Consider the following 25,621-nt stretch of genomic DNA (forward strand, 5'->3'; position numbering starts at 1 on the left):
ATTTTTTTCTCTTTTCAAATCATCCTAGAGTACATCATACTAGATATTCTCGTGCTCAGATAGTTACTAACCAGATTACAACCTTTAGTCTCATCTGAAAAGATGTGGCTGATATCTAGATCAAGAATGTTGCAAACCATAAGAAGGACAAACACAGATAAGAACACACAAAACATACCCATGGCATCCCAATCGTTTCCGCTAGTAAAGTGCTATATTTACTTCTCACTAGCCATTATGACTAAGACGAGCATTGTGATTGAAGTTTAGAGTATGTTCATATATCCTCTGAAGATCCACAGCACTCTAGACACTCCATCCCTTAATATCAGTAGTGCGACTATTCAGCTCAGACTCTCTGTTTGATGCTAGCACATATATTTGAAGAAAATGTCCTATGCATGCAACAACTTTGCATTAAAGTGCAAAGTTTTATGATTTGTCTAAAGTGTCAGGTGCCGCTTAAACATTGCACCTCTGATATTTACATGCACTAATTAACGTTAAAGCGCTTGTGCTGACAATGTCAACAGTTAGGGTGCCTTTGCACTTTCAACCCATAAGACTACCCAGTACCTGCAAAAATCCTACAGTCTCAACGTTGCCCATTGTATGCTTGAGGAAAGTGTCTTATGCATGCAGTAATTTACACTAAAGTGCTAAGGCCTGCATTGGCAACACTTAAGTTGCCAGGAATAAATCACATTCTCTAAAGTGTCTTCTGCATTCAGTAATCTGAATTGACATGCTGGAGCTCTCATTGTCAACACTCAAGTTGCACGAGCATTTCACATTCTCCAATGTGTCTTGTGCATGCAATAATTTACATGAAAGTGCTAAAGATGGCATTGACAACACATAGATTGCACTGAACATCTAGTTTGCCCTGAAGCTGGCATTGTCAACATTTAAGTTGCCCTGAGTATTTCTCATTCTGTAAAAGTGCCTTGTGCATGCAGTAATTTAAGTTAAAGTGTTGAAGCTGGCATTGTCCACAATTCGGTTAGGTTTCACTGAGTAATTCAAACATTCGCCAAAGTGCCTTGTGGATGCATTGATTTAATCCAGTGCAAACATGTGACAAAGTACAACCCAACACATTTGGGTGTTAACACGCCTTTGTCACGGGTGAGTTAGTCTTGTTACTAGGACCATTTAAAAGCACAAATACATGAAAATCTATTGTGAGATTTATTAGGACCTTCAGTAATAAAGCCAGAGAAGTGAGGAACACACTCAATAGTCACTGAAACATATTAAAAACAGAAAACACACTTTCGGGCTTTTTGGAAAGTCATCTCAATATAACTTTAAGGAATGGAACATCTTTAAAGGACGAGTTTTGTAACTATAACTGGTAACCACCAGTAGGTTACACACACACACACACACACAAACAAACACACTTATACATATATGTGTATGTGTGTGTGTGTGTGTGTGTGTGTATATATATATATATATATATATATCACTCATTAGGAGATCTACAGGATCCGCGCCTCTACATATTTATATTTCCTTTTCCTTTAATATCTCGAAAACTACTGAAAGATTTACACCAAATAAAAACAAGCATTTGCAGTGCAATGGGTCTCGTGTTCGCTTGAGTTAGAGCTATGTGTTGTAAATTCCTAACTGGACTTTTCTTGCCACATAAATTGAAAACAAAAAGTAAAACAGTTGACCTAAGCAAGCCACTTCAAAGCGCCATGGCCACAATGAGCGTCAGTGTGAAAGAGAGATACAAAAGGAAAAAGAAGTTAGCTCGCAATCAAATATATCGGCAAACGTTCAATTATCCATGTTACAGGGTCAATGGCCAAGGCGGTAACAAACGTAAAGCTTTTACCAATTATTACAAAGGACTAATAAACATGCTGTGGCCATGGTTAAAAACCTACAAATGGATTACAACACATCAGAGCTCTTGCGCGCTCCACATAAAAAGTGTAATATTCGGACCAAAAACAAACTTTCTGCCTAATTTGGTGTAATACTGATGAGCGGTTCAGGCAGCAGCCATGTCTAAATACCCTATGGAAATTAACATGAAACATGGAAAACACACACTATATATATATATATATATATATATATATATATTTTTTTTTTTTTTTTTTTCTCCAGTTCTGGACCCTTGGAAGGAAGTGTGGCTAAAAGTGATCTGCCAGCACAGCTGTGAACTCTATCAAAACTGACACAGCTCTTTGCAGTGCCTCATCTGAACTGATGCAGTGCACATTGTAGCCCCCGCAGCTCATCGGAACCATTGATTCTACTGGATATTTGTGATCTATTTTTTTTCTAGATTGTTGCAGGATTTTTCCGTTGTTGTTTTTTCACTTCATTGCTGTTCGAGTGCTGCATGAATATTTTGCTCATTGCCTCTAAGTTAAACCTGGATGCTTTTATGCCAAGCTGCCAGAGGGTCAAGCACAGGTTAATTTAGAGTTTGCTTATGTTTCACCCTGACAAGAACTGCGGTTACTGCTTGAGTAGGTTTTCACGATCCTCAATCAGTATCCCCTATCTCCTACACCCTGATAATGGTAAAGCTCTGTAGAGTAGTTTGTGGGTCTCAATATTACTCGATATGTAGGTGGAGAAAGATCACAGGCAAATAATAGTGCACTATTCATTACAATTTTTGAAGTGGCAATTGAGTGTATCACTCTATCTTAGCACCACAGATGTTTTATTCATTCATTATTTGTAAATAATTGCATGCAAATTGAATGTATTATGAATGCAATATGAATTGCACCTGATTGTGTTTTACATGACAATGACAAGAAAGATGTAATCTAAGTAGTAATGTATAATAAGGCTTGTCCTCGATTCAGCCTATGTATCATGCTGCAAATTCAAAAGCTTATCCCTTTATAACAAATTAAAATATGAACTACTTTGTTTCAGTTTGATTTTGTAAAATTGATGGATGGAAAGCAACTCATCAAACCAGAGCCACGGAATTCTGAGGAGCCTCAACACGCTCCCAGAAGCCTAATCTTGGCATCGCTACAAGAGACGGGATTCATTGAATTCATGGATCAGGGAGCCTGGCATCTTGCAGTGTACAATGATGGAAAGAAAATGGAGCAAGTATTTGTATTAACTACTGCAATCGGTGAGTTAGCCTGACACCTTTTTTCCTTAATCATTTTTGACCTGCTTAATGTCTTGCTTATCATTAATCATGCAATATCCACTTAAGCATTCCAATATTTTCTTGGTTGTAAATGTGTTGATATTTCTAAAAAAATGTATTTTACCAAAAAGGAATCAAAATAGACAAGGGGGTCATTTATTGTTTTGCATGCTGCCCACCAGCTCATCTGGTCAGCGAATTCTCTCTCCTCCATCGGATGTTGCCCACCTAAGCAAGAGATCCCCATATCTGGCAAGGATCTCTTTGCTAAATGTGTCTCAGCCATCAGAGTGCCAGTATATGGATCTCTGGTCCTTTTGGACCTGTCAGATGACTTTGACACTCTGGCCCTCATTATGAGTTTGGTGGGCAGTGGAGGCCGCCCTCCAAACTCAGACCTCTGAGAGACTGCCTGTGACGCTGTCTCTATCTGGAGTTCACCACAGGGCCGGTGGGCAGAAACAGCATTTTGCCCACCGGCCCTGTGGTGAGCAGGGCCTTAACATTGCAGCCGGCTCATAATCAAGTTGGCGGCAATGTGGCGGTGCGGCGGGTGCAGCAGCACCTATCCCACATTCCACTGCCCATATAGAATTACTATTTGTATCTCATCCTCAGATTAATCCTCAATGTCTGTAGTCCTAATTAGGAAACGGATTGGATGGTTGAGAGTCAGACAGCCCATCAGATTCATCAGGATGCAGTGAATAATGCCTGACATAGAAGTTCTCTCACCTCAGTGAAGGAGCGATGAGCGGCCTTAGCGGACTCACTGTGGGCACATTCATGTGATAATAATATTATTGGCCTTGAATTTGGTCAGAGGCTCTTGCCAATGCTATTACTCTCCTAATGTAGTAAGGACCAACAACTACAGTATCAGTGGTCAGATCCATTGATAGTAATGCTACATTTCATGGGATTGCGCTATTTGAACAAGCTGTAATTGTTTGATTAAAAGATTTAACTAAATTAAAGGGGCCAGATTATGTAAGCGGTGCATGGTCCCTGATAAAGCCAATTTGCATCCTCAGTGGTCTCACGCAGTAAAGACAGGAACCATGAACCTGGTGGCATACAAAAATGTTCTCTATCAAGTTGGTGTGGTAATATCAGAGTTAGCACTTGCATTGTAGGGTGCAGCAGTGAAATGCACAGTGCTAGTTCACACTACTATTTGGTGTTTTAACACAATCAGACACCTAACTGCTTTTAGGGGGTCACCAAGGACATCCCATTGGAAGGTTGCTGCATATAACTGGACCCTTCTGTGGAGGCATACCTGGGGGTCCCTGCCCCCTTTCAACATGCTAAATTATTCTCAGTGCATCCCCTGATGGCATCTTTGTCTATGGGCTGCATCTGCCTTATGGCACTGGTTTACATTGAAAGACATTGATCAATTTGCAATGGGCTAATCTCAAATTCAAATGAATCAATCACCTATCAAATTGAATTAGACACAAACTGTGCATACATGCAATGCAAATTACAGAATGGGCTGCACAATGATGCACAACCCAATTGCCAGTGCTTAATCTGTGAAGGAAAATGTGCCTGTGCTAATAGATCTGCTCAGACGTGTGCAGTCAGTGTAATTAAACATCAGTGTGCCCAGTACCAAGACTGCGCCATCTTGAATCCACCTCATGCTTCTTTAACCCACTGCCAGACATTACCTGCTTCTTTTTCTCACTCTTGTAGGTTCCTACCTTTTCCCTTTGTGATGGTTTTTCCATCTTTCTCTTCCTCTGTGTTTCCGCTTTGTGTACTTTTCCACATCTTCCTCTCGGGAAATGTAAAATACATGAAAATAAGTGCCAGATTCCAAAAATAAGTTCCTGTGGCCCCCACCGGCAGCCACCATCTCAAATTAAGCACTGCCCATGTCTAGTAAAGGTGTGCCCTGGTAGGGTACAAAGTGGGTCCAAATGCATTGTGTATACACCTGACTGTCAGTTGTTGCCAGAAATTTAGGAGCTTCATTACTCCTTCATTAACAAATGTCCACCAAAGGACCAATTTTCACTGATTTCAGTGATTCACTCCCAAATCACTTGGGTAATAAAGTTGAGGGTATTTGAAAATACATATGTTTCAATGTTAAAGGGCTTCACTACTAAACATTGTCAGTGTTGGAGGCTGGTTACTAGTAGAGGGGAGTACTAGCAATAATGTCCTTAAGCCAATGTTAGGTCCAGCCAAGGTCTCAAAACATCAGCCTGGCAATGAGCAGGCAGGCTTAACTAAGTAGACAGGTATGTAAAGCATTTAAATGCACCAATACAGTAAATCAGTAAGACACAACACACAATAAAAATTCCACACCAATTTATAAAAATAGGAAATATGTATATCTTTAACATAACACCAAACTACAGAAGTTCAATATAGGGAACTAGAGACATTAATGTTTAAAGATTAAAATAAAAATGTGCTTCTCAGTGCTTAGAAATCAATAGCACCAACTGGGGGCATTTGGTCACACTAGATTGGAACCAAGTCACACTTTGAGACTGACCGAGATGGAGCCCTGCTCGGATACACTGAGTAGGAGGCCTTGGTCAAAAGTTGACCTTCACACAGAACTTTTCTGGAGCTTTTCTCTCTCGATGTCATGCACTCCTCTCTAGCAAGCCAATTTCGATACAACGTCATCAGATTGCTTTTCCCTGAGGCCCCGGCCAAATCCTGGAAGTCTGGAGCTCTGTATCTTTCAGCAGGACGAACCTGACATTCAGGCCAGGTCGTGGTTGAAGGTAGTCTGCTTGACTCACAACGTTGGGTTGATCCACTAATGGAGCTTTTTTCGATAGGTGCTCCAAACTTGTGAAACCTCTTTATGAAGTTCCTCTTGAGGGTTTAAAGTGTCCGAAAACACAAATCCAAGGGTCTAGAAGCTCTGAGACGGCCCGTGGAAGTTTAGGACTACAATTCCCACAATGCACCTGGTCAAATCATTAAAAGACCACTGGCCGCACTCCAGGCTGTGAATTTTGCGACAGTAGGTGCAGGCAAGCTCTGTTGATCTGGTGCTTTCAGGGGGTCCAGTGCTTAGTCCTTTTTGAAGCAAAGCAAAGTCCTTAGGGCTGTTGTTCCATTGTGAAACAGGAGCAGTACTTCAGAGTGCAATCCTTTGGGTTGCACACCAGGGTTCCAGAAGGGCACTCCTTCTTCTTCTTGTGGTTTCAGGCAGCAGATCTGAGTTGTTATGCAGCTCCTAGATATTTATGTAATCATCCTGGGGGACTAGCCGGGTGGCACCACTGTCCAATGAGATGCAGGGTGCCACCCAAAGGTTTGACAGCTTCCTCCAAAGTGTGACATTTTCTTGTCCTATAAAGCACTGCACATTAAAATGCAAGATGAACAATTTTCCTCCAGAGCAGCAAGACTTGATAAAACCACACTACCGGTGTTGCTCATTTCTATTAACACTCCCCTCTAGATATCTGCAAATTCCGTTCCAGGGCCTGATATCTATCTGTGGGGTACAGGGTGAGAGGGCAGGCCTGGCTGGCATTCTTTTCTGTCCTGCTTCCTTTGAAGCCCAGTTTCGTTTACCCAACCCCTTTCCTGGCCTGGCCTCTGCAGTTGCAGACCTCCCCCATTAGATAACCTCTGCTCAGTGCAGGGCACTTATCACCTCATCAAAGCAGCCAAATGAATCCTGTTAATGCTGGCCAATCAGTGGAGGCCACTAGTAGGCTGGATTTTAGCTTACAGAAAAGAAAGTCCTATAACGTATTTTCTGTATTAGTTATGATAAATTCAACAGTGGAAAGCTGTTGGATTTATCATTATCAATCTTTTGAGTCCTTTCACAACACATTGAACTCTTTCCTAGCAATACTTATGCTTATGTGAAATATTTCCAGAGTATCCCATGGAACTAAGTATCTACAATGAGGAACAATTAAAAGGCCAGTTTTTCCCTCAGCAGGGCATATAGAACATATTTTATAATGTCCCTGCTTGTAGTTACATGGCTCCCCACGTCTGTGGCACCTAGGGAAGACCTTGGGGGTAACTTATGTGTAAAAATGAAGTAGGTTATCACTTTGGAAGTACCTCTAATTTCAAAGTCAAATTTGCACACATTTTGCTTTTTTAAGAGAGTCTGCAAGGCAGGGTAGCTTTTAAATATGACAGCAGGCAGCACAGCAGTGCAAACATCAGTGAAGGAAATCTACTGGGTCTCTAAACTTCCCTGCCCTATTAAATATTAGGGACTTACAGGTAGTTTGAATCCCCCTTGCCCTATTATCTACTAGGGCCTAGAGTCTGTCATTGCCAATTATAATTGTGCCACTTTACCATATACCTTTGATTCAGAGCTCTGTCCTTGGGCCTGGTTTATCAGTATAATATAATTTTGATTGTTTTTAGAGAATGAGAAATAACTAAAGTTACGATAACATTCAGGAGTTAAAGCAAATATTCATAGGAAACCAAACTGAGAGATGATTCCAGGGTGCAGGTTGATAATGAAAGTGAACATGTGCTTTATAATGAAGGTTTCAGGCCAGAGCTGCCTTTATTAATTTATAGCTCTAACTCTTGTTCTCAATAAAGGAATCTCACTCCGAACCTCATATTATGAATTAAACAGCTTTTGTCCTGGAGGCCAGGAGGAAAATGTACATCATGTTATTAAGAGAATTAGTTCGATTATTCTCATTAATAATAATCATAAGAGTTGGTAGCTATTTCCCCTGCTCACTGCTCTCATCATTAACCCGCTGGGCTCAAAAGTAACTTGATTTAACTATATTAACCCAGTTCCTGCAAAGTGCAGCGCACTTAGTGTTCTCTGTAAAGCCTAGTACTTTATGTGAATATCCCACCAATAACAGGTTGTTACTTTATTCCAATACCAAGGTCTGCCTTGCAGACATGTGGTTGTACTGTGATTCTGGTGTAAAGGATGATGCTATTTTACATTCATTTGCACTGTAGAAGTACTATTGCTCTTAGGCGCAGATTGATAATTTCTCCTTTTGACAAAATTTAACAGGACTAGGTCTGGAACAATGCACCTAGTGCAGCTTTCCCAGTTTGCTATTGAGTGAGCCATGTTATTTTTAATGACTATTTCCCTAATACACTCTTGTGTATATTAGGCAAGTGTGCACAGTTTCAAGGCAGATGATGTGAAATGCTTATTTCTGCCCTCTTCGTGGTAAAAACAGTTCGCCATGGAGAAATCCTTTCATCTGGGTCTCTACAAGAGTATGGGCGATCCATTCCACTTGTCAGCCTTGGAATGGGGCTCCACCCGACCTTTTCTAACCATTTCCAGGGAGAGTATTGGGTAAGAGAATTAGTTGTAAAAGGCCATAACTCTGGCAAAAAAGCACCTGGATCCCACTTACATAGTCGTGGGGGGAATTTTGCATGCGTAAAACCGTTTTCTCCTGATAGGTATCTGTTGTGGCTTCTTTCTGTCTTATGCATTCTCCCCACTACCTTAATGTTTCCTGCTGCTCAGCCAGTGAGTGAGGTCATTGTATGGTTGGAATGTTGACAGTGTTTGTGCTTGAATGAGTGTACAGTTGGAGTGAGAAGGGCTGAGCGGCAGGATGCTGCTCCTGGTGGGGCCTTATCTGTAACCTACAACTAAGCTAATAAACCTATCTCTTCTATAACTTACGAGTATCAATAGTTGATTACAACACTGGTGATGATTTAAGGATGAACCAGCTCATGAAAGAAGAAAGAAACTGAACCTACAGAACATCTAAGGAGGAACCAGATTACAGAAGAAAACCAAGAGGAGAGAGATTGAATATCTAAGAGAAAAATATGAAGTAAAAGAAGCTGAAGATTATAGTGAAGAAGAATGCCCCGGAAGCCCCACCAGTGTCTTTTCTACCAGACAGACTGTACTCAACAGAAGTTAGAGGGCCTGTGACCTGTTTAACTTCAAGGCAAGCTGTTTAATATACTAGGTGAGCAGCAAACAGAAAGTGCAGTGACCTGCAGATTGAGAAGGTGATCTGCTCAGCTGTGCACGGATCCAGGCCTGTTGTACCTGCTTGTATGGACTGGGTAAATTGAGGAAATGGTCTGCTGAATTACGTGTGTACGGAGGTAAAAATGTATCGCACTGAACATTTGGCAACCTAATGGAAAGTCAGTTGGAGGAACAACTGGTGTCCGCATTTAAACACTATCTGAAGAGTGATCAGTGAACCTATGCAGCAGACACTTGAAGCGCTATACTTTAGGACACACATTGTGAATAACAGTTACAGTCTACCTGTTGTCTGGGTTGCTGAGTTTCTCCGCCCCCTATTCTACAAGAGAGATCATTGGATACCTGATCTGTTTCCAGGAAGCTTTCTGAGAGGAAGACTACAGCGCTGGCCTGGCACTTGGGAACAGCTCATGTGCAGTGGAGAACATACTTGCCGCTGCTGAAAAAGCTGTATTGAATTGAGAAATGTTATGCCGTTACTGACATGTTTTAAAGTTGTTGAGTCGTGGCATGCATGTTAAACATGGGAGGTGCACCCTAATGCTATTTTAACACAAAATTTTGCTTATCATATTTTGCATGTGCATATTGGCCTGAAGTTTTAAAGTCATGCTTATTTTTGAGGTTGCATGCTAGAGTCATGTGCAGAGTGACATTTTAATGTTGTGATATTAGCATTTTGATCCATGTTTGGGATCATGTTTTTGACCATCCTTCCTAAGGGTTTAAGGATGTGGGGGCAGTGTGTTAAGCCCAATGTTGAGGGCGATACACCCCAGCAATATGTGTCAATCCTTCCTATGGGGTTAAGGATGTGGAGGCAGTGTGTTAGGCCCAATGTTAAGGGAGGTATACCCCAGGGATCTGTGCCAATCCTTCCTATGGGATTGAGGATGTGGGGGCAGTGTGTTAAGCCCAAAGTAAAGGGGGTACACCCCAGTGATGTGTCAATCCATCCTATGGAGTTAAGGATATGGGGGCAGTGTTTTAGGCCCAATGTTAAGGGGGTAGGTAGTTACATCCCAATGCAGTAGAGGGTAGGTGAAACCCTAGTCCTGTTCAAGTACAGGGTGATGGGAGTACGTGATTAGACCCCAATGCAGTACAGGGTAGGTGAAACCCTGGTTCTGTTTAAGTGAATGGTGATAGGGGTACGTGTGTACAACCCAAAGCAGTAGAGGGTAGGTGAGACCCTGGTTCTCTTTAAGTGAATGGTGATGGGGGTACGTGGTTACACCCCAACGCACTAGAGGTGGAAGAAACTCTAGTCCTGCTGAGTGTTTAGTTGTGGAAGGCAACATGCTGGTCCTGTTATAGTGTGCATGATGTGGATCGGAAAAGGTAGCTAGTGTTCTCTGTTGAGTGAGCAGAGAAGTGTTGTGTTATTTGTACACTTGCATTGTAAATTTGTGGGACGTATTGATTAACTGTGTTTTACCATCTTACATCCCTTTGGAGTATTGGACTTATGCAGAGAGGGTGTTTGTTAACCTTTTCTGACTATTGCAGAGAGTGTTTGTTAACCTGTTCTGTTTATTTCGATGGGGTAGTACTCAATTTTGGAGGATGGTTGATGGGGGGTCTTTTGCCATTTTCCTTTCTGATGAATATTTCATTGTTTTCATAAGGGGGAGCTGTGTTGTGGCCTCTTTCTATCTTATGCATTCTCTCCCCTACCTTCCCTGCTGCTCAGCCAGTGAGGGAGGTCATTCTATGGTTGGAATGTTGACAGCGTTTGTGCTTGGATGAGTTTAGAGTTAGAGTGAGAAGGGCTCAGCGGCAGGATGCTGCTCCTGGTGGGGCCTTATCTGTAACCTACAACTAATCAAATAAACCTACCTCTTCTATAACCTGGGAGTATCCTTCTACGGAAATCTATCAAGTGTAAATAAAAGTGTAAATGTAGGTTCATTGCAGTAAATAGCCATTTCAATCCATCCTTATGTAGGAGAAAAACGCCTGTTTTCAAAGAGCCGCTATTCACTTCTGCCTTCTATAAATGCATACTTGCAGTTCCATTTTCCACATGATAACCACTCATTGATATGTTTCACTGTTCCCTCAGCAGAGAGAATGGTTTACCATAACTGATAGCGCAGCACAGATTAGCAATTAAAATGTAAATTTTTCTCATGAAATAATTAGCATTCTAATATGTAACTGCACTCCAAATAGCAAGAGCACCTGGGGCTGATTTTTAACTGTTTAGAGCTTGAAAAAAGCAAAGAAAAAACTTGTACTTCGGAAGAACTCAAATTTTAGAAAATTACTCTTTCTTTTGAAAGGTGCACTTTGTAAAAAACATTTTAAAAATGGAAATGACCTTCATGACCACATTGGTACTAAATTGCTACTAAATGCTACTACAAACTAGCGTTTTTTCGAAGATTGTCAGACTTACAAAACTGCAAAAATGATATTTGGGCATTTTGTAAAAGTATCCTTGAACTAGCCCCACCATGAGACATTTAAGTTTAAGCCAAAATATATATCAAGCGCACAAGTATGTAAACAACACCAAACATCACAATGACACAGTGAGGTTTCTTTGAAAGTGTGCCTGTGATATTTTGCTCTCAGTGAAGTAGTACTTAGCTATGATTCATGCTGGAAAGTAAATATCTGGAATGGCAAAAGATGATTTCAAAGAAGCCAGACTGAAGAAAACCTCAATGGCGAATAATAGAATTCACTTAAATGTGTTGCATTTACAAATACTCTAACAGCAAAAAGGCCTAATTGTTCATTGATAGTTTGAATCTTTCAGAGCTACTGTTCCTTATCACATTCCTAACAGTTGTGACGTCCTCCTTTTTGAACAGTCATTCTGCATAATATTTTAGCTTTGAAAGAAATGCTACTGTGCTGGCCACACAATGGACTGTTGGTCTTTCTACAGCCACCTCACCCACCCACATGAATGGACCAATCCTTTGTGCACTTTACACATCAACACACCCCACTCCAACAAGCCGAAGCCAGACAGCAATTTCAGATGCAACTGGAACAAGATAGCAAAGGTGTTCTGGACCCACACCCTCAGATTAAACTGGCCTATCCTCACCGGTGACCCATGGAACAATATAACAACCTTCAACAACTGGATGTCAGTCTTTGTCAACTCACTGGCTCCCCTGAGGAAACCTAGGCAAACAAGAGCAAAGGCTCATGCCTGCAGGTACACAAAAGACATAAGAAACTCCAAAAGCTATTGTAAGCAACTAGAGAGAAGATGGAGAACCAGACGAGACAACTTCTCAAGAGACACCTACAAATTTGTGCTCAGAAGATATCAGACCCAGATCAAAAAAGCCAGGAAAGTAGCCCTCGTACTAAGACTGGAAAACTGCTCCAAGTCTGGGAAAGAACCTTTCAACATTGTCAGACAATTCTCCAACCCTACTGCAGCCACCAACACCATCACTTCTTCACAGCACCTCTTCAACAACCTCTTCAACTTCTTCCACAATAAAATACTCAAGATCAAGAACACCGACCCACCTCATAAGACTTCATTGGGCAACTGCCCCCCACAACCAAGAATGTCCATCAACTAACCCACTGGCACCTCCTAACCATATAAGACACTGGCAAAATTATGAAGGCCTTCCATTCAACGGTTTCCACTGATCCCTGCCTTCACCATCTACAGTTTTAGAAGGACACTGATCAGCACCAACTTCAACACCATCAGCAACACCTCCATTCTCAGTTGAACCTTCCCAAATCACTGGAAACACGCAGAGGTCACATTTCTCTTGAAGAGACCTGGAAGAACTCAGCAACTATGGATCCACCTTCCTCTTGCCACTCCCGTCCAAATTCACGGAGAAAGAGATCAACAGGTAACCTTCCTCCCTCCTTGAAGTAACAACCACGTCCTGGACATCACTCAGTCAAGGTACTACAGCAAACACAGCATGGATTTGCTGCCCTCTTGGTAGCAAAAGATGACATCACTACTACTATCATCCGCCTCGACCTCTCAGTGGCCTTCAACACCATATCCCATGGCACCCTCATCGTTAGACTTCATAACTCAGGAATTCAATGACCCACCCTGAGATCTGAGATGGATCACCACCTTCCTCTCCTTCCGAACTCAATGAATTAGACTCTTCGCCATTTACATCTGAAGAAGCTCATTTGTGGAGTCTCTCAAGGAGGCCCGCCGAGTTCAGCCCTTTTCAACATGTACAAGACACCCCATGTCCACAGCATAAAAGCCCATGACATCGACATTGTTCTCTATTGCGATGACACACAGCTCATTCTCTCCCGCACCAATGAGAGCAACACCACCAGGTCTAATTTCAACTCCTGCATGACAAGAAAACTTGGTATAATCCTAGACAACAAACACACAATGACTAAACAAGTGAACGCAGTGACCTCAACCTGCCTCCTCAAACTCAAAATGTGGCAGAAGATTTTCAAATGGCCACATACATGAGGTGCACCATCACTCAGACCCTCAGGACCAGCAGATTGGACTATGGCAATGTGCTCTACACTGGCATCTCCAACCAGCTCATTCAAAGACACCAGATCAGCTGAAACACCCCCTCCAGACACCCCCTTCAGACTCATCCTAGACATCCTCACATCACTCCTTACCTCACAGAACTACACTGGCTGCCCATCTATAAATGATGCAAATTCAAGCTGCTCATCCACACCTAAAAAGCCCTCCAAAAACACTGGACCTGCATACTACAACTACCAACTTCAACCCCAACCAGGCAGCTATGCTCAGCCTCACTAGCCCCCGCACATGTCCCCCGCATACGTAATTAAGTGAAGAGGGTGCTCCTTCTCCTACATCACTGACAAGTCCTGGAATGAACTCCCTGAACAAATCATGATCACCCCTTCGCTACTCAACTTCTGCAAGAAACTGAAGACCTGGCTGTTCAACTAGGAACTCTGCCCGACCTATGTTCCTGCTCCAGCACCTGGATACCCTCACAGGTGATAAGTTGATATATACAAATCGACCTAACATTCCTTTCTTTTCTATCAAAAAATTGCTTTATCCTGCCTGTGCATTTCCCTTACCGTGTTTACAATACAAACAGTTTGTGTGCCACAGGCAACTCTGGACATGGGAGACTGTGATAAGAAAGGAAAGAATAGCCCTCAAAGTAATAAAAATTATAGATAAGTAATCACTTTGAGGATGTAGCCAGCTGCAGTAGTACTCTTATGCACAAGTGCTTCCCTCCAATAAGTCATTTAATTTCTTCTTGTGTGAAAAGAATGCAAAATCCCCAAAAACTGCATGTAGCGAATTTGGGTCACTGGTTGAGGGGGGTCAAACCCTTCTCAAGCAGCAACCACAATACCTGTCAGGGTGAAGACACAAGCAAACCCCAAATTATTTTGTGCTTAGTTCTCTGGTAGCATGGCACAAGAAGTCAGGCTTAACTTAGAGGCAATGTGTAAAGCGTTTATGCAGCACATCAAACAGTAATAAAGTTAAAACACAACACAAGAAAATCCCACACAAATTTAGAAAAATAGTTAATACATTATTTGAGACCAGCACAACAAAAATCCAATCAGTAGAACCAGACCTATGTACTTTTAAAGATTTAGGTGATAATAGTACCTAAACGCACAAAGTGTCTACTGTGGTTATCTTGTCACGCCGGACCGGGGCAAAGTAATAAGTCAGGCTGACTGCAATGATGTGTGGGCCAGATAGAGGGACTAAATTAAGACAGCTGAACAAAGTATCTTAAATCCTGGCTTACAGGCCATTGCGGGAACCTGCTTTGAGGATGCATTGGTGGTTCAAAGGAAACTGGTGGGCTGCAATGCAAAGTCCTGCATCATTGTCGAAGATGCTATTGATAAGGGGCTTGTGATGCAAAGTCCTGCATCGAGGATATATTGTTCACCTGCGGTTCTAAAGAAGGTGCAGGCTGTGGTGCGAAGTCCTGCATCATCATCGATAATGCAGTCAATGAGAGCATTACAATGCAAAGGCCTGATTGAGGATGTGTTGTGCAGCAGCTGTTACAAGGAGTCTTCAGGCTGTGATGAGAGGTCCGGTGTTAGGAGTGTGATGAGCTGTGGTGGTTCTTAAGTGGATCTGCAAGGAGGGGCATGTCACTGCATCAGTTCTACCCACAGGATCACAGCTTGGTTGGCATACCACACTTAGGCCCACTTCCAAGGGTCCAGAACTGGAGTGGCGTCACTTGAGGGGTAGGACTCAAGCAGACAGGGTGCGGTGTTCAAGGTGGTTGGAGCCTTTTCTGCCCCTAAGGATCTGATCAGGAGGCCAAGCAACTAGCCCTTGGAGTCACTCTGGTGGTTTTGGGTTCAAGATGTAGGTATAGTCCTTTTCATTCAGACAGCAGGGCAGCAGACAGCAGGGCAGCAGGGCAGCAGGCAGCAGGACAGCAAAGTAATTGGGCAGCAGATTATCAGCCCTTCTTGCAGCAGATCAGCACAACTGTCCATTTGAGTCTTCCACAAGTCCAGGGATGTACTGAAGAGTTGGGTCTGAGGGCCCATTATTTATATCTTGTGCCCACTTTGAAGTAGGAGAAGGTCTGGGGGTCTCTACCCACAGAGGTGCTTGGAATTTCCTGCCCCTCTCTGCTCTGGCCCAGCTTGTCTGGGGTCACAAAAGATCTTGCTAACAACTATTTCTCTTGTCTTACTGTCTGGGAGTAACACACAAAGACAAGTAAAGGTTGACTCACCAATCTAACAATACCTCAGTGCTGATGATAGATCCTCACACACCCTATTTGTATAATGCTTGGTAATCTGTCTCATCCTGGTCCCTGAAAACCAGGATAGAATTGACCATATTCCAGGGAGCACTTGGGACATTATGCTGCTGAGGTTTTAAGATAAAAATACCTCAGAACACCAAGGTATCCCCTTATTCACAGTGTTCCTGGTATGATTAAAATTATATTAACGGGGTTGGTCTTAATCCTACACCCTGTGAATAGGTCAACATGTTTCAGTCCTAAAATGTGGTGGCAATAGGGTCCAAGGCTTTCGTCTGGACTAGGGTATTTTTCCATGGAACAATGTCAGTGGGGTGCTGTTAAAAGCAGAACTAAATTCATTCGGGACAACACATTACATGCAACATGCATCCAAACTTGTAACAACATACATGTGCCTCATTATGTCAGAATATATGCTCTGATATGGAATTAGGATTTATTTTGAGGTGCATAAACAGGTCATGTTATAAAATGTTTAGTTGGGACCAAGCTATTTTATCATTCAATCCCTTTATATAGGTGCGTAGTCTACACAGCTAACGTTATTCTCTGTCCAGAGGATCACCCCAGCTGACCAGTTGCAACAGAACTTTTTTGTTGACTGTGCAGGTGTATTGTGGAAAATTGATCCCTTGCCGCCAAGAGGCAATCTAGAAATTCCAAACCCTTGGGAGGGTGCTACTGGACCCTTATTTCCCCAAAGGAAGCAAGAAACTGCAAGAACTCAAAGTTTACAGACTTCATGCAAAGTTTTTCAGAAAAGCTCCAGGAAGAGACCGGCTCGGCATCGAAAGTCAAGTCGCCATTGTCAGATTGTGAATCATCTAATTGAACTCCGGATCCGAAGAACCCGAGGACTCATCATTGAGAGAAAAGCTCCATGAAAAATATGAAGTCTAAAGGCAACCTTTTGACCTGGACCTAGCCCTCAACCTACCCAGCCCGTGCTCCATTGTGGTTGACCTTAAACTTTGAATTTGTCCCGGTCCAGTGCGACCAGAGAGCCATGAGTGGGGCTTTAAGATTTTTAATGTTAGATTGACCAATGCTTTTTATTAAAGTTCATATTTCTGGTTCTCTACATTGGAGTTTTGTCATTTTGGTACCATTTTAAAGAAATATATATTCTCTATTTTTATAAATTGGTGTTGGATTTTTATTGAGTTGTGTATGTTACGTATTTACAGTTTTGTTGGTATTAAATGCTTCACACATACCTGTCTCCTAAGTTAAGCCTAACTGCTTGTTTGCTAAGCTACCAAGTGTTGAGCAAGGATTAATTTACTGAGATTTGACTGGGCCTATTAATGACTGGTATAATCCCTAGCTGACGGTGAATACCCCCACCTTCTAAAACCCACTTGCCTACAGGGTCAAAGTCAATATTTGAGAGAATGCTTAGGAGATATTTAATGACTTTTATGTAAGACTGAATGTTTGTTACCAGTGGTTGAAGGAACCATTCAACTCTGACAGTGGTTCCAGTATTGATCCTATCCCTGAAACAATAAGTATGCCAGGCACCAGTAATTGCGGTTTGTGGAGTTTGGGAACCATGTAAAAGTATGGGGTCTTGAATTTTGTAGTGATTAAAAATTCACATTCTTTTAGTGTGATCCATCCATTTTCTCAGGCTGTATCCGCCAGAGTTTTTATCTCCTTCTGTATTGATGGTGTTTGGGTCTGAATTTAGGATTTTGACATTTTTTTCTTCTCTTAGTAGCATCATGAACGCCTTGTAGTAATCCTCTTTAGTCTGGATCACAATTGTCCCACCTTTTTCTGCTGCTTTAATAACACAACTTGTTCTGGCTTTCAGACATCCAAGGCCCAGTTTTTGCTTCTTGGAAAGATTGAGGCAATCTATCTTCTTCAGGTCTAGTGTTTCTCTGTTTTTGATCACCACCCCCACTGAAGTGATGATTTTCAGTGATATGGAAGTGATCGAGGGATTGAAAAAGGATTTTCTTCTTAGTCCCTTATGTCATGGTGTGGGATTTTCCTGAGGAAACTTTTGGAAGAATGCTTTGAGTCTTATTTTGTAAATGAAGTCTGCCATTTTCCATTGTGCCATTCACTCCTGTTCTGACTTCCAGGCCTTAAACAAGAGGTTGAAAACCTGTTTTTTTCTGATTTGCCTGCCTGTGTCCAGCATCGCAAGCACAGAGATACTCCTTTTGGAAGAGAGTCATGCTCTATACCAAGTACTAAAAAAATGAAAAATAAATAAATCTAAACTTGTCACTATAGTTGTTGGGGATGGTGCCAAAGCCTCTGTTGAGTGATTTCAATTCCCCCTTGTGTTTCTGCAGTGATATTGACCACTATGTTGTGCTCGTCCCTGGTTGTGATTCTTTTGTCCTATTCCTTTTTCTCACTCCCCCTGTATCTGAATCTTCCCATTTGACTTTCCTTTCTCTCTGTCTTCCTCTCCATCCACCATTCTCTAAAAAAGCTGATTGCCTTGAAAAGAAAGAGCGGGTGGTGGACACATAGGGGGATGGAGTGAGTTTTAAATGGCAGTATATATCCTGTAGTTTTCACTCCGTTCATCCCTTCCATAGCTTTGGATTGATTTCTGATCTGTGTCAGCTACTGGCATTGTGGATAGACAATACCCAAAGACCAATTGCCAGCTGCACCTAGTCCTGTGACCCAGGATACAGGCTGCAGGCATCAAATTGCTGGGACAAGAAAATGCCAACTGTATAAAAGTGGAATTTTTACAATTGTGACTTAAAATCTGACTTTATCATTAAAGAAGGTTTTAAATTACAGTTCTTTAGACAGCAAATTTGGCATTCCTCTGTGCTCCAATTGAAAGTTACCACTTTATTAAATTTAATAAGGAAACCCAGTGTTATCTCAGGTGCAAGGTAAGCATTGCAGTAGTGAAAAACGAATTTAGGAGTTTTTCACTACCAGGACATGTAAAACTTAATAGTACATGTCCAACTTTTGAAATACACTGGACCGTGCCCTATGGCTGTATTAAAAATGAGGTTTGTGTCTGGCAAAATGTTTATCTTCCCAGGTCAAAATGATAGTTTAATACTGTGCACACAGGCTGTAGAGGCAGACCTGGGACATGTTGAAGGGCTACTTAAGTGGGTGACACAGCCAGAAAATCCCTGGCGGAAAGGATACTGGCAACAGGAATTTACAATCCTGTCGCCAGTATGCAACTCCCCCAGCCTCCCCACCTAGCTGTGGTCCCCCCTCAGCCCCTAGAGACCACCCATCCCCACCCCATCCAAACATGCACAGACCACACACACATGCAATCAAGCATTCACGCACTCATACAGACACACACTTACACTCGCACACCCCCCCACCTCCTTGCATCCATTCATGCACTCACACACTTACAATCACACACATACACGCACACAAGCCCCACCCCCCTCCAATCACACAAACACACACCCCCATGCACGCACACACCACTCATCACCCCTCTATCCTATCGGACAGGCACTTACCTTTACACAGTGGACGTCCAGGAGGGGACGGGATCCTTGGGGCCTGCTCCGCCGGCACTGCCCCATTGCTACAACACCGCCACACCTACTACCAACTCGTAATAGGCGTGGCGGTGTTGTGATGATGTGGTGGTGCAAGCGGATCAGCTGTCACTGCACCGCCGACCGCCAGCATGGCTGCTGGCGGCTCTCCGCCCAAATTCTGGCAGAGAGCCACCAGCAGTCATAATATGGTGGTCGGATGACCGCCATCCCTGGCTGTGTTGTGGCTGGCGGGACTTCGGCGGTCCAGGTTTTAGACCACCAAAGTCATAATGAGGGACTTTGTGTCCCAGCTCATCCTTGAAGTGCCCCTATTGTCATACATAGTTGAAAAGAGCAGAGAGCATGAGTTGGACAGCAAGAGGAGGGCTGGATCTAAAAACATATATTTTGGTCATCATCCAAGTTTGGATTGATTCTCTCATAACCATCCTTCTACATCATATATCCCCAGCATTGCGCTCTCAAGTGTGATGCTGCTCCAGAAAGTCTCTCTCTCTCATTCATTCTACAACCTTCTTACAAGTAACACGATGCAATGGAAGCCAAACGAATACTGCCAAATGTAATAAATATTCTAGCTCTTAAACACTTCAACTCATGACAGTCTGAGTTCAAATGTAGTGTGGTCATCACTGGAAAACAATTACTTTTAGCACAGTCTGGTGATAAAGTGACAACAATTGTTTTCTTTATTAATTGATAATTCAAAACATTTTGTTTCATCATCCAAAATCTAAGCATAAAAACATTTTGAGCCAAATACAAGCAATACATAAATAGTCAAGTCTCAAGATCTTTAATACAAGAAATACAAAATTGCTTCCTATGTTAAAAACAAAAATTAAAAACATGTGAAAATGCGTGGTTCCATAGGATACCTGCCAGTTTACATCAAATTACCCTGGTTAAGTCCAAAAATGCAGAAAACAACTCTCACCATTGGGTGGAAGGAAACAACTGAAGACGTTGGAACATACGTTCATAAAATTTCTCACACTTTGCCTCTGATTAGCCAAGCTGGGTGGAGAAATTTAGAAACACCCACAATCGAAGAAGTTTCACTTTTGCATAAACCGTATGCTTCTCTTATAGTTGGCAGACACAATATCCTGCACATTGGCACAATCCATTTTGTTAGAAATCGGGTCTCTAGCTGGAAGAGGTATGCACCCTGCCCAAGTAGGGACCACAATCCTAGTCAGGGTAAGTCGCAACGCAACCTAAATTATCCTGTGCTCATCCTACAGTAGCTTGCCACAGAGCAGGCAGGCTTAACTTAGAAGGCAATGTGTAAAATATTTGGGCAATTACTCATACAGTAACATAGTGAAAACACAAAAAGTACACCACACCAGTTTAGGAAAATAGATAATATTTATCTGAATTAAATAAGACCAAAATGACACAATGACAAAAATCTAATATGCACAAGTCAAGATAAAGGTTTAAATGAGTCTCAATTCTTAAGAATCAGTGGTTGTATCAAACACAGTCCCAGGGATGCATAAAAAATAACAATGCAGATGGGCCACAGAGGAGGAGAAGCATTGAAAAGTAAACTGATGTATCAATTTTTCTGGTACGGCAAAAGCAATACGTCATTTCTTTCCATGCTGCAAGGCGAAGCGTCGGTTACCAGGAGCACAGCCTTGGTTCCACATTGTGATGCAGGGATATTCTGATGCCCAGGGACAATGTGTGGAAAAGCCAGAATGTGTTCAGCAAATGAAACAGGTGCTGTGTCAATCCGGAAGGCAATGCAGTGCCTTTTCAGCTGCAAGGCAGGTGCTGTGTCGATCTGGCAGGCATCGCATCAAATTTTGTAGGTGTTGCATCGATTTTCTGATGCAGTGGATTTTCTTTTCTTTGGTGAAGACTTTGATAGCCCTGAGACCTCAGAATAAGATGCAAGCTCAATCCAAGCCCTTGGAGAGCACTTGAAGAGGAAGGCAGAGTCCCTCCAGCAGAGTCAGGGGTAAGCAGGGCAACAAGCAGGCCAGCAGTCCTTCCAGCAAAACAGTCCAGATGAGTCCTTTGGGCAGCCAGTCAGTCTCTCTAACAGAGTCCAATTTTAGATCCAGAGGTGTCTGATTTGGTGGGGTCACAGACCCAGTATATATACCCCTAGGTGGAGGAAATTTCAAGAGTAGTTTTGAAGTGCACAAGTTCCCCTTTCACCCCAGCCCTGCCTGCCAGGATCCCTGGAGGGGGTTATCAGTACTTTGAGTGAGAGCAGGCCACTGACCTTTGAAGTTTCCCTCCATCCTTCCTGCCCAGGGAAACCCACCTGTATGCAGATGAGTGCAGATGCAGTTGAGTGTCCTGTGTTTATGGCTGTCTAGATGGAATGCACAAGGGGAGCTGTCAACGAGCGCACGCCAGATGTATATTGGAAACAGGCTGTAAGGCACAGATGCCAGTGAAGGCAGAGAAATGATTACTTTCTAAAAGAGACATCTCTAAAATAGTAATGTAAAATCCAACTCCACCAGTAAGTAGGATTTCTCACTGCCATTCCAGCCATACCAAATATGACAAGGCTACTCCTCTTAGAGCAAATATTATGACTTAAAAGCCTATGAGGAATTCCTAATGCTAGCCTGTGAGAGGAGCAGGCTTCACAGTAGTGAAAAAGGACTTTGGGAGCTTTTCACTGCAAGGACATGTAAAACTTATAAGTACATGTCATGCCTTTTACTTACATAGCAGCCTCTCCTATGGGCTACATAGGGCCTACCTTAGGGATGATGTTTGTAATAAATGGTGAGTCTAAGGCTTGGCATGTAGGTTGAAATGCCAAGTCGACATGGCAGTGAAACTGCACACACAAGCCTGGCAATGGCAAGTTAGACACATGGTTAAGGGGCTACTTAGGTAAGTGACACAATCACTGCTGCAGGCCCAATAGTAGCATTTAATTTAGTGGTCTTTGACACATGTACTACTATTTACTAGGGATTTACAAGTAAATTAAATATGCCAATTGGGGATGAGACAATGTTACCATGTTTTACAGAGCGAGCACAGGTACCATAGCACTGGTTAGCAGTGGTAAAGTGCTCAGAGTCCTAAAGTCAACAGAAATGATGTCAGAAAAAGAGGAAGAGGGAGGCAACAAGTTTGGAGTGACCCTTCAGAGAGGGACATTTTCTAACACATTTAAACCTAGGTTTTGCATAAAGTGGACAGAAAAACAAGAAGTGCTCCTCACTTTCATGTACATTCTTACAATAAGAACACTATTCAGATCCCTGGTTCATCTTTCTTCAACTTGCAATAAAGGCCGTTAGACAAAGCGACCCATACCTAAATTGCAGGTACCAGGACCGAGCTTGAACAGGGAGGATAAAATCCAGGAATTCCTTGGCCTTGCACACTGATTTTAGAAGAAGGAAGATCAGGGCAAATTTGAATAATTGAGTAAGATAGAGTACTTCTAGCCATCACTACTAAACCACCTGCAGGCTATACCGCATAAGACTTTGTTGCTGAAACATTGTAACCTTTAAAACCGCACCTATTTACCTGGTCTAGTGCCCATGTATCCTGAAACAGGCATATGTCCTGAGTGTCAACAAAACTGCCCCAATCAGTACCCTCTAATTTGCTCCTAATTCCTGCAATATTCCACCTTAACAGGAGCATCTGTGGTGGTGGGTGTGCTGGGTCGGGCAATGGGGCCTCCACACAATCCCCCTGCGGCCATACTGCAGTTCCCGAAAGCTCAGTTCAGGACTCTGGGCTCGGACTAGCCTTTAGATCTTATGTCCCTTACCTGGGATTCGATGTCATGCTCTGGGACACCACACTCTGGGAGCCCAGAAGTCTCTCTTCCACCGCTATTGATTATCCTATTCGGACTTGCTACCTCAATGATAATCTAACCATTAGCAGGTCCCTTCTGGGAGGAAGTGAGTCAAATTACCTTGGTTGGAAAAGAGGAAGGTTGGGTGGTACAATACTTCCTGAATAACCAGAACCTGCTCTCCGCACCGTGCTTAGATGAAAATCATCTACTAACTTGGGAGAGTTCACCTCATTGGTGGATGGCACTTTAGAAGAATCAGGTATATCCTGTTTGGCACTCCCTGCATCCTTTATACGCCTTATTGCAGACTCAATCAAACCCAGTCTCTGACATAGGGGCTCTAGGCTTTTCCTTATCAGTGCAGTAGGTTTATCTCACAGATCTTGGGAGCCTTCAGATATCTTAGCTGAGGGCACATCCCCCAGTGCTCACACCCTCCCCAAGTTCGCCAAACATAGTTTTTTTGTTTTGGGGATTGGAGCCGCCCTTTTCCTCTTGTTTCCTGTGCCTTTTACTGTTGCAGGGCTTCCATGACCCATTAGGGGGCTTACTATGTGCATTGACCCTTCTTCTGGTTGCTCAGTTAGAGCTGCACTCGCACCATGTGTGTCGCTCAGCTCATCTTTTAATTTGGGGCAGGATGCATCAACTCCTACTAGATGGCCTAGCTCTGGACTATAGACCTGGCCTCTCAAAGTGCAGGCCCAGTGTGGGACGGGGTCAGAGAAAGTCAGCATTCCACCAAGCCAGTTTCCTTGTTTACTGGTCCCACTGATCTCTTGATATACACATCCAGGGTAGCACCAGGCAAAGTTCTGGCCCCAGGCTCCCTTGCTTTCAGCTTCCACATATCAGCCCCAGTATCTCAGTATAGTTGGTATACCGATAGAATAAAAGTGGAGCTTGTGAGAAACAGTACCTCAGTAATGGACTGATTTGTAAAATGCAAGTAACATTTCTGGATGGTCAAAGGGTCAAGGGGGGTGGCCCTGCCTCTTCCTGGCACTGACGAACAGAGGATGGGCCCTGCGTGCAGACCCATGTCCGTCCCTCCGTGTGGGAGTGCAGCAGTGCTTTTCAGTGCTCGTCGTGCAAGGCCTGCCCCCTCAGGCCATTGTTGCTAGTAGGAGCACCTCCTGGCATGCTGTGGTTTGGAGGATGGAGTCCCTTACAGAAGGCCAGGTCCTGTGGGTTTTGACACCCCAAGTCATCCTCTCAAGTGGTCCTGTGCCACTGGAATGCAGCAGTGCTTTTCAGGGCTCATAGTGTAAGGCCCACATCCTCAGGCCATCATCACTTGCAGGAGCGCTTCCTGGCATGCTGTGGTTTGGGGGATGGAGTCTCTTAGTGCAGGCAAGGTCCTGTTGGTTTAGACACCCTACGTCCGCCTCGCAAGCAGTTCCATGCTGTGGGAGAGTAGCAGCATTTTTCACTGCTCGTCGTGTAAGGCCAACCCCCTTAGGCCATCGCTGCTTGCAGGAGCACCGCTTGCCGTGCTGTGGTTTGTGGGATGGAGTCCCCAAGGTCATGTGTGTTTGGACAGCCTAAGTCTTCCTCTCAAGCAGTGACAAGAATTCATTTATTTTCACATTTTGAGTGCTAAACCATTAGGGATACTGCCTTTCGTTCAAGTCACATTAATGTAATGCTACATTAAGCTTTCTCCAGTCCCAAGTGAACAGAGGTGGAGGTGTTCGTGTTTGACACAATCCAAGATGGATCTGGACACCTCAACAAAATGTAAGCCTCTAGGAGGCAGGTGTTCTCTCTGACCTTAGCAGATCAACACAAACCCAAACTGCTCAGATAACACCCAGGTCAGTAGCTACCTCCCATTCATAGAAGTATATTATGAGCGGTGTTAACATTTAAATTTTGATCACAATTATTATTAGGACATTGGAATGTTGACAGCTCTGTTGAAGACTTGTCTAGGACCCCTGCAGTCAAGAGTGTCCAAGGGAGTGAAAGCAGCAGAGGCTGTGGGCACAGCCCGTAGATCCCAGTGTCACTTGAGCCTCGGAAGGAGAGAAAGGAAATTCTTCTGTGCTCCTCCATCGCTCTTGGCTCTGCCAGACAAAGCAAGGCAGACAGTTTGGCTGAGCCAAAGGAGAATAGGTTTAACTTCTGCCTCAATTCACAGCTCATGATGTGCATGTTTGACCTTTGTAAATACTGCTGTGGCCCTGTGCGCTTCATTACTGTTAGGCACACACAGAATGAGCTGTGAAAGGCAATGATGATTCCAAGTTGCCAGGAGTTCTAAACCCTCTGTATCTCTTGGAAGTTTTTTTTATATAATTTTTCTAATAGCATAATAGCCTGCTGTAGATGGCTAAACTGGTCATTAGAAGCCCACTCACTTGTGATAGACTCTCACCTTTGGCTGGGTACCAT

At 43.1% G+C, this 25,621-nt stretch overlaps 1 protein-coding gene across 2 annotated transcripts in view; it reads left to right on the forward strand.

The window, feature by feature from the left end:
- The window catches only part of TENM1 (teneurin transmembrane protein 1), a 1,758,425-nt gene that overhangs the window by 1,064,276 nt on the left and 668,528 nt on the right, over window positions 1–25,621 (forward strand). For both annotated transcript variants that reach the window (XM_069211839.1, XM_069211847.1), the window contains one exon: window positions 2,920–3,130. In XM_069211839.1, the coding sequence (XP_069067940.1) occupies window positions 2,920–3,130 (211 nt within the window). The remainder of the gene's footprint in view (window positions 1–2,919; window positions 3,131–25,621) is intronic.

The sequence above is a fragment of the Pleurodeles waltl genome, chromosome 2_1, assembly GCF_031143425.1.
Source record: "Pleurodeles waltl isolate 20211129_DDA chromosome 2_1, aPleWal1.hap1.20221129, whole genome shotgun sequence".
Lineage (NCBI taxonomy): Eukaryota > Metazoa > Chordata > Amphibia > Caudata > Salamandridae > Pleurodeles > Pleurodeles waltl.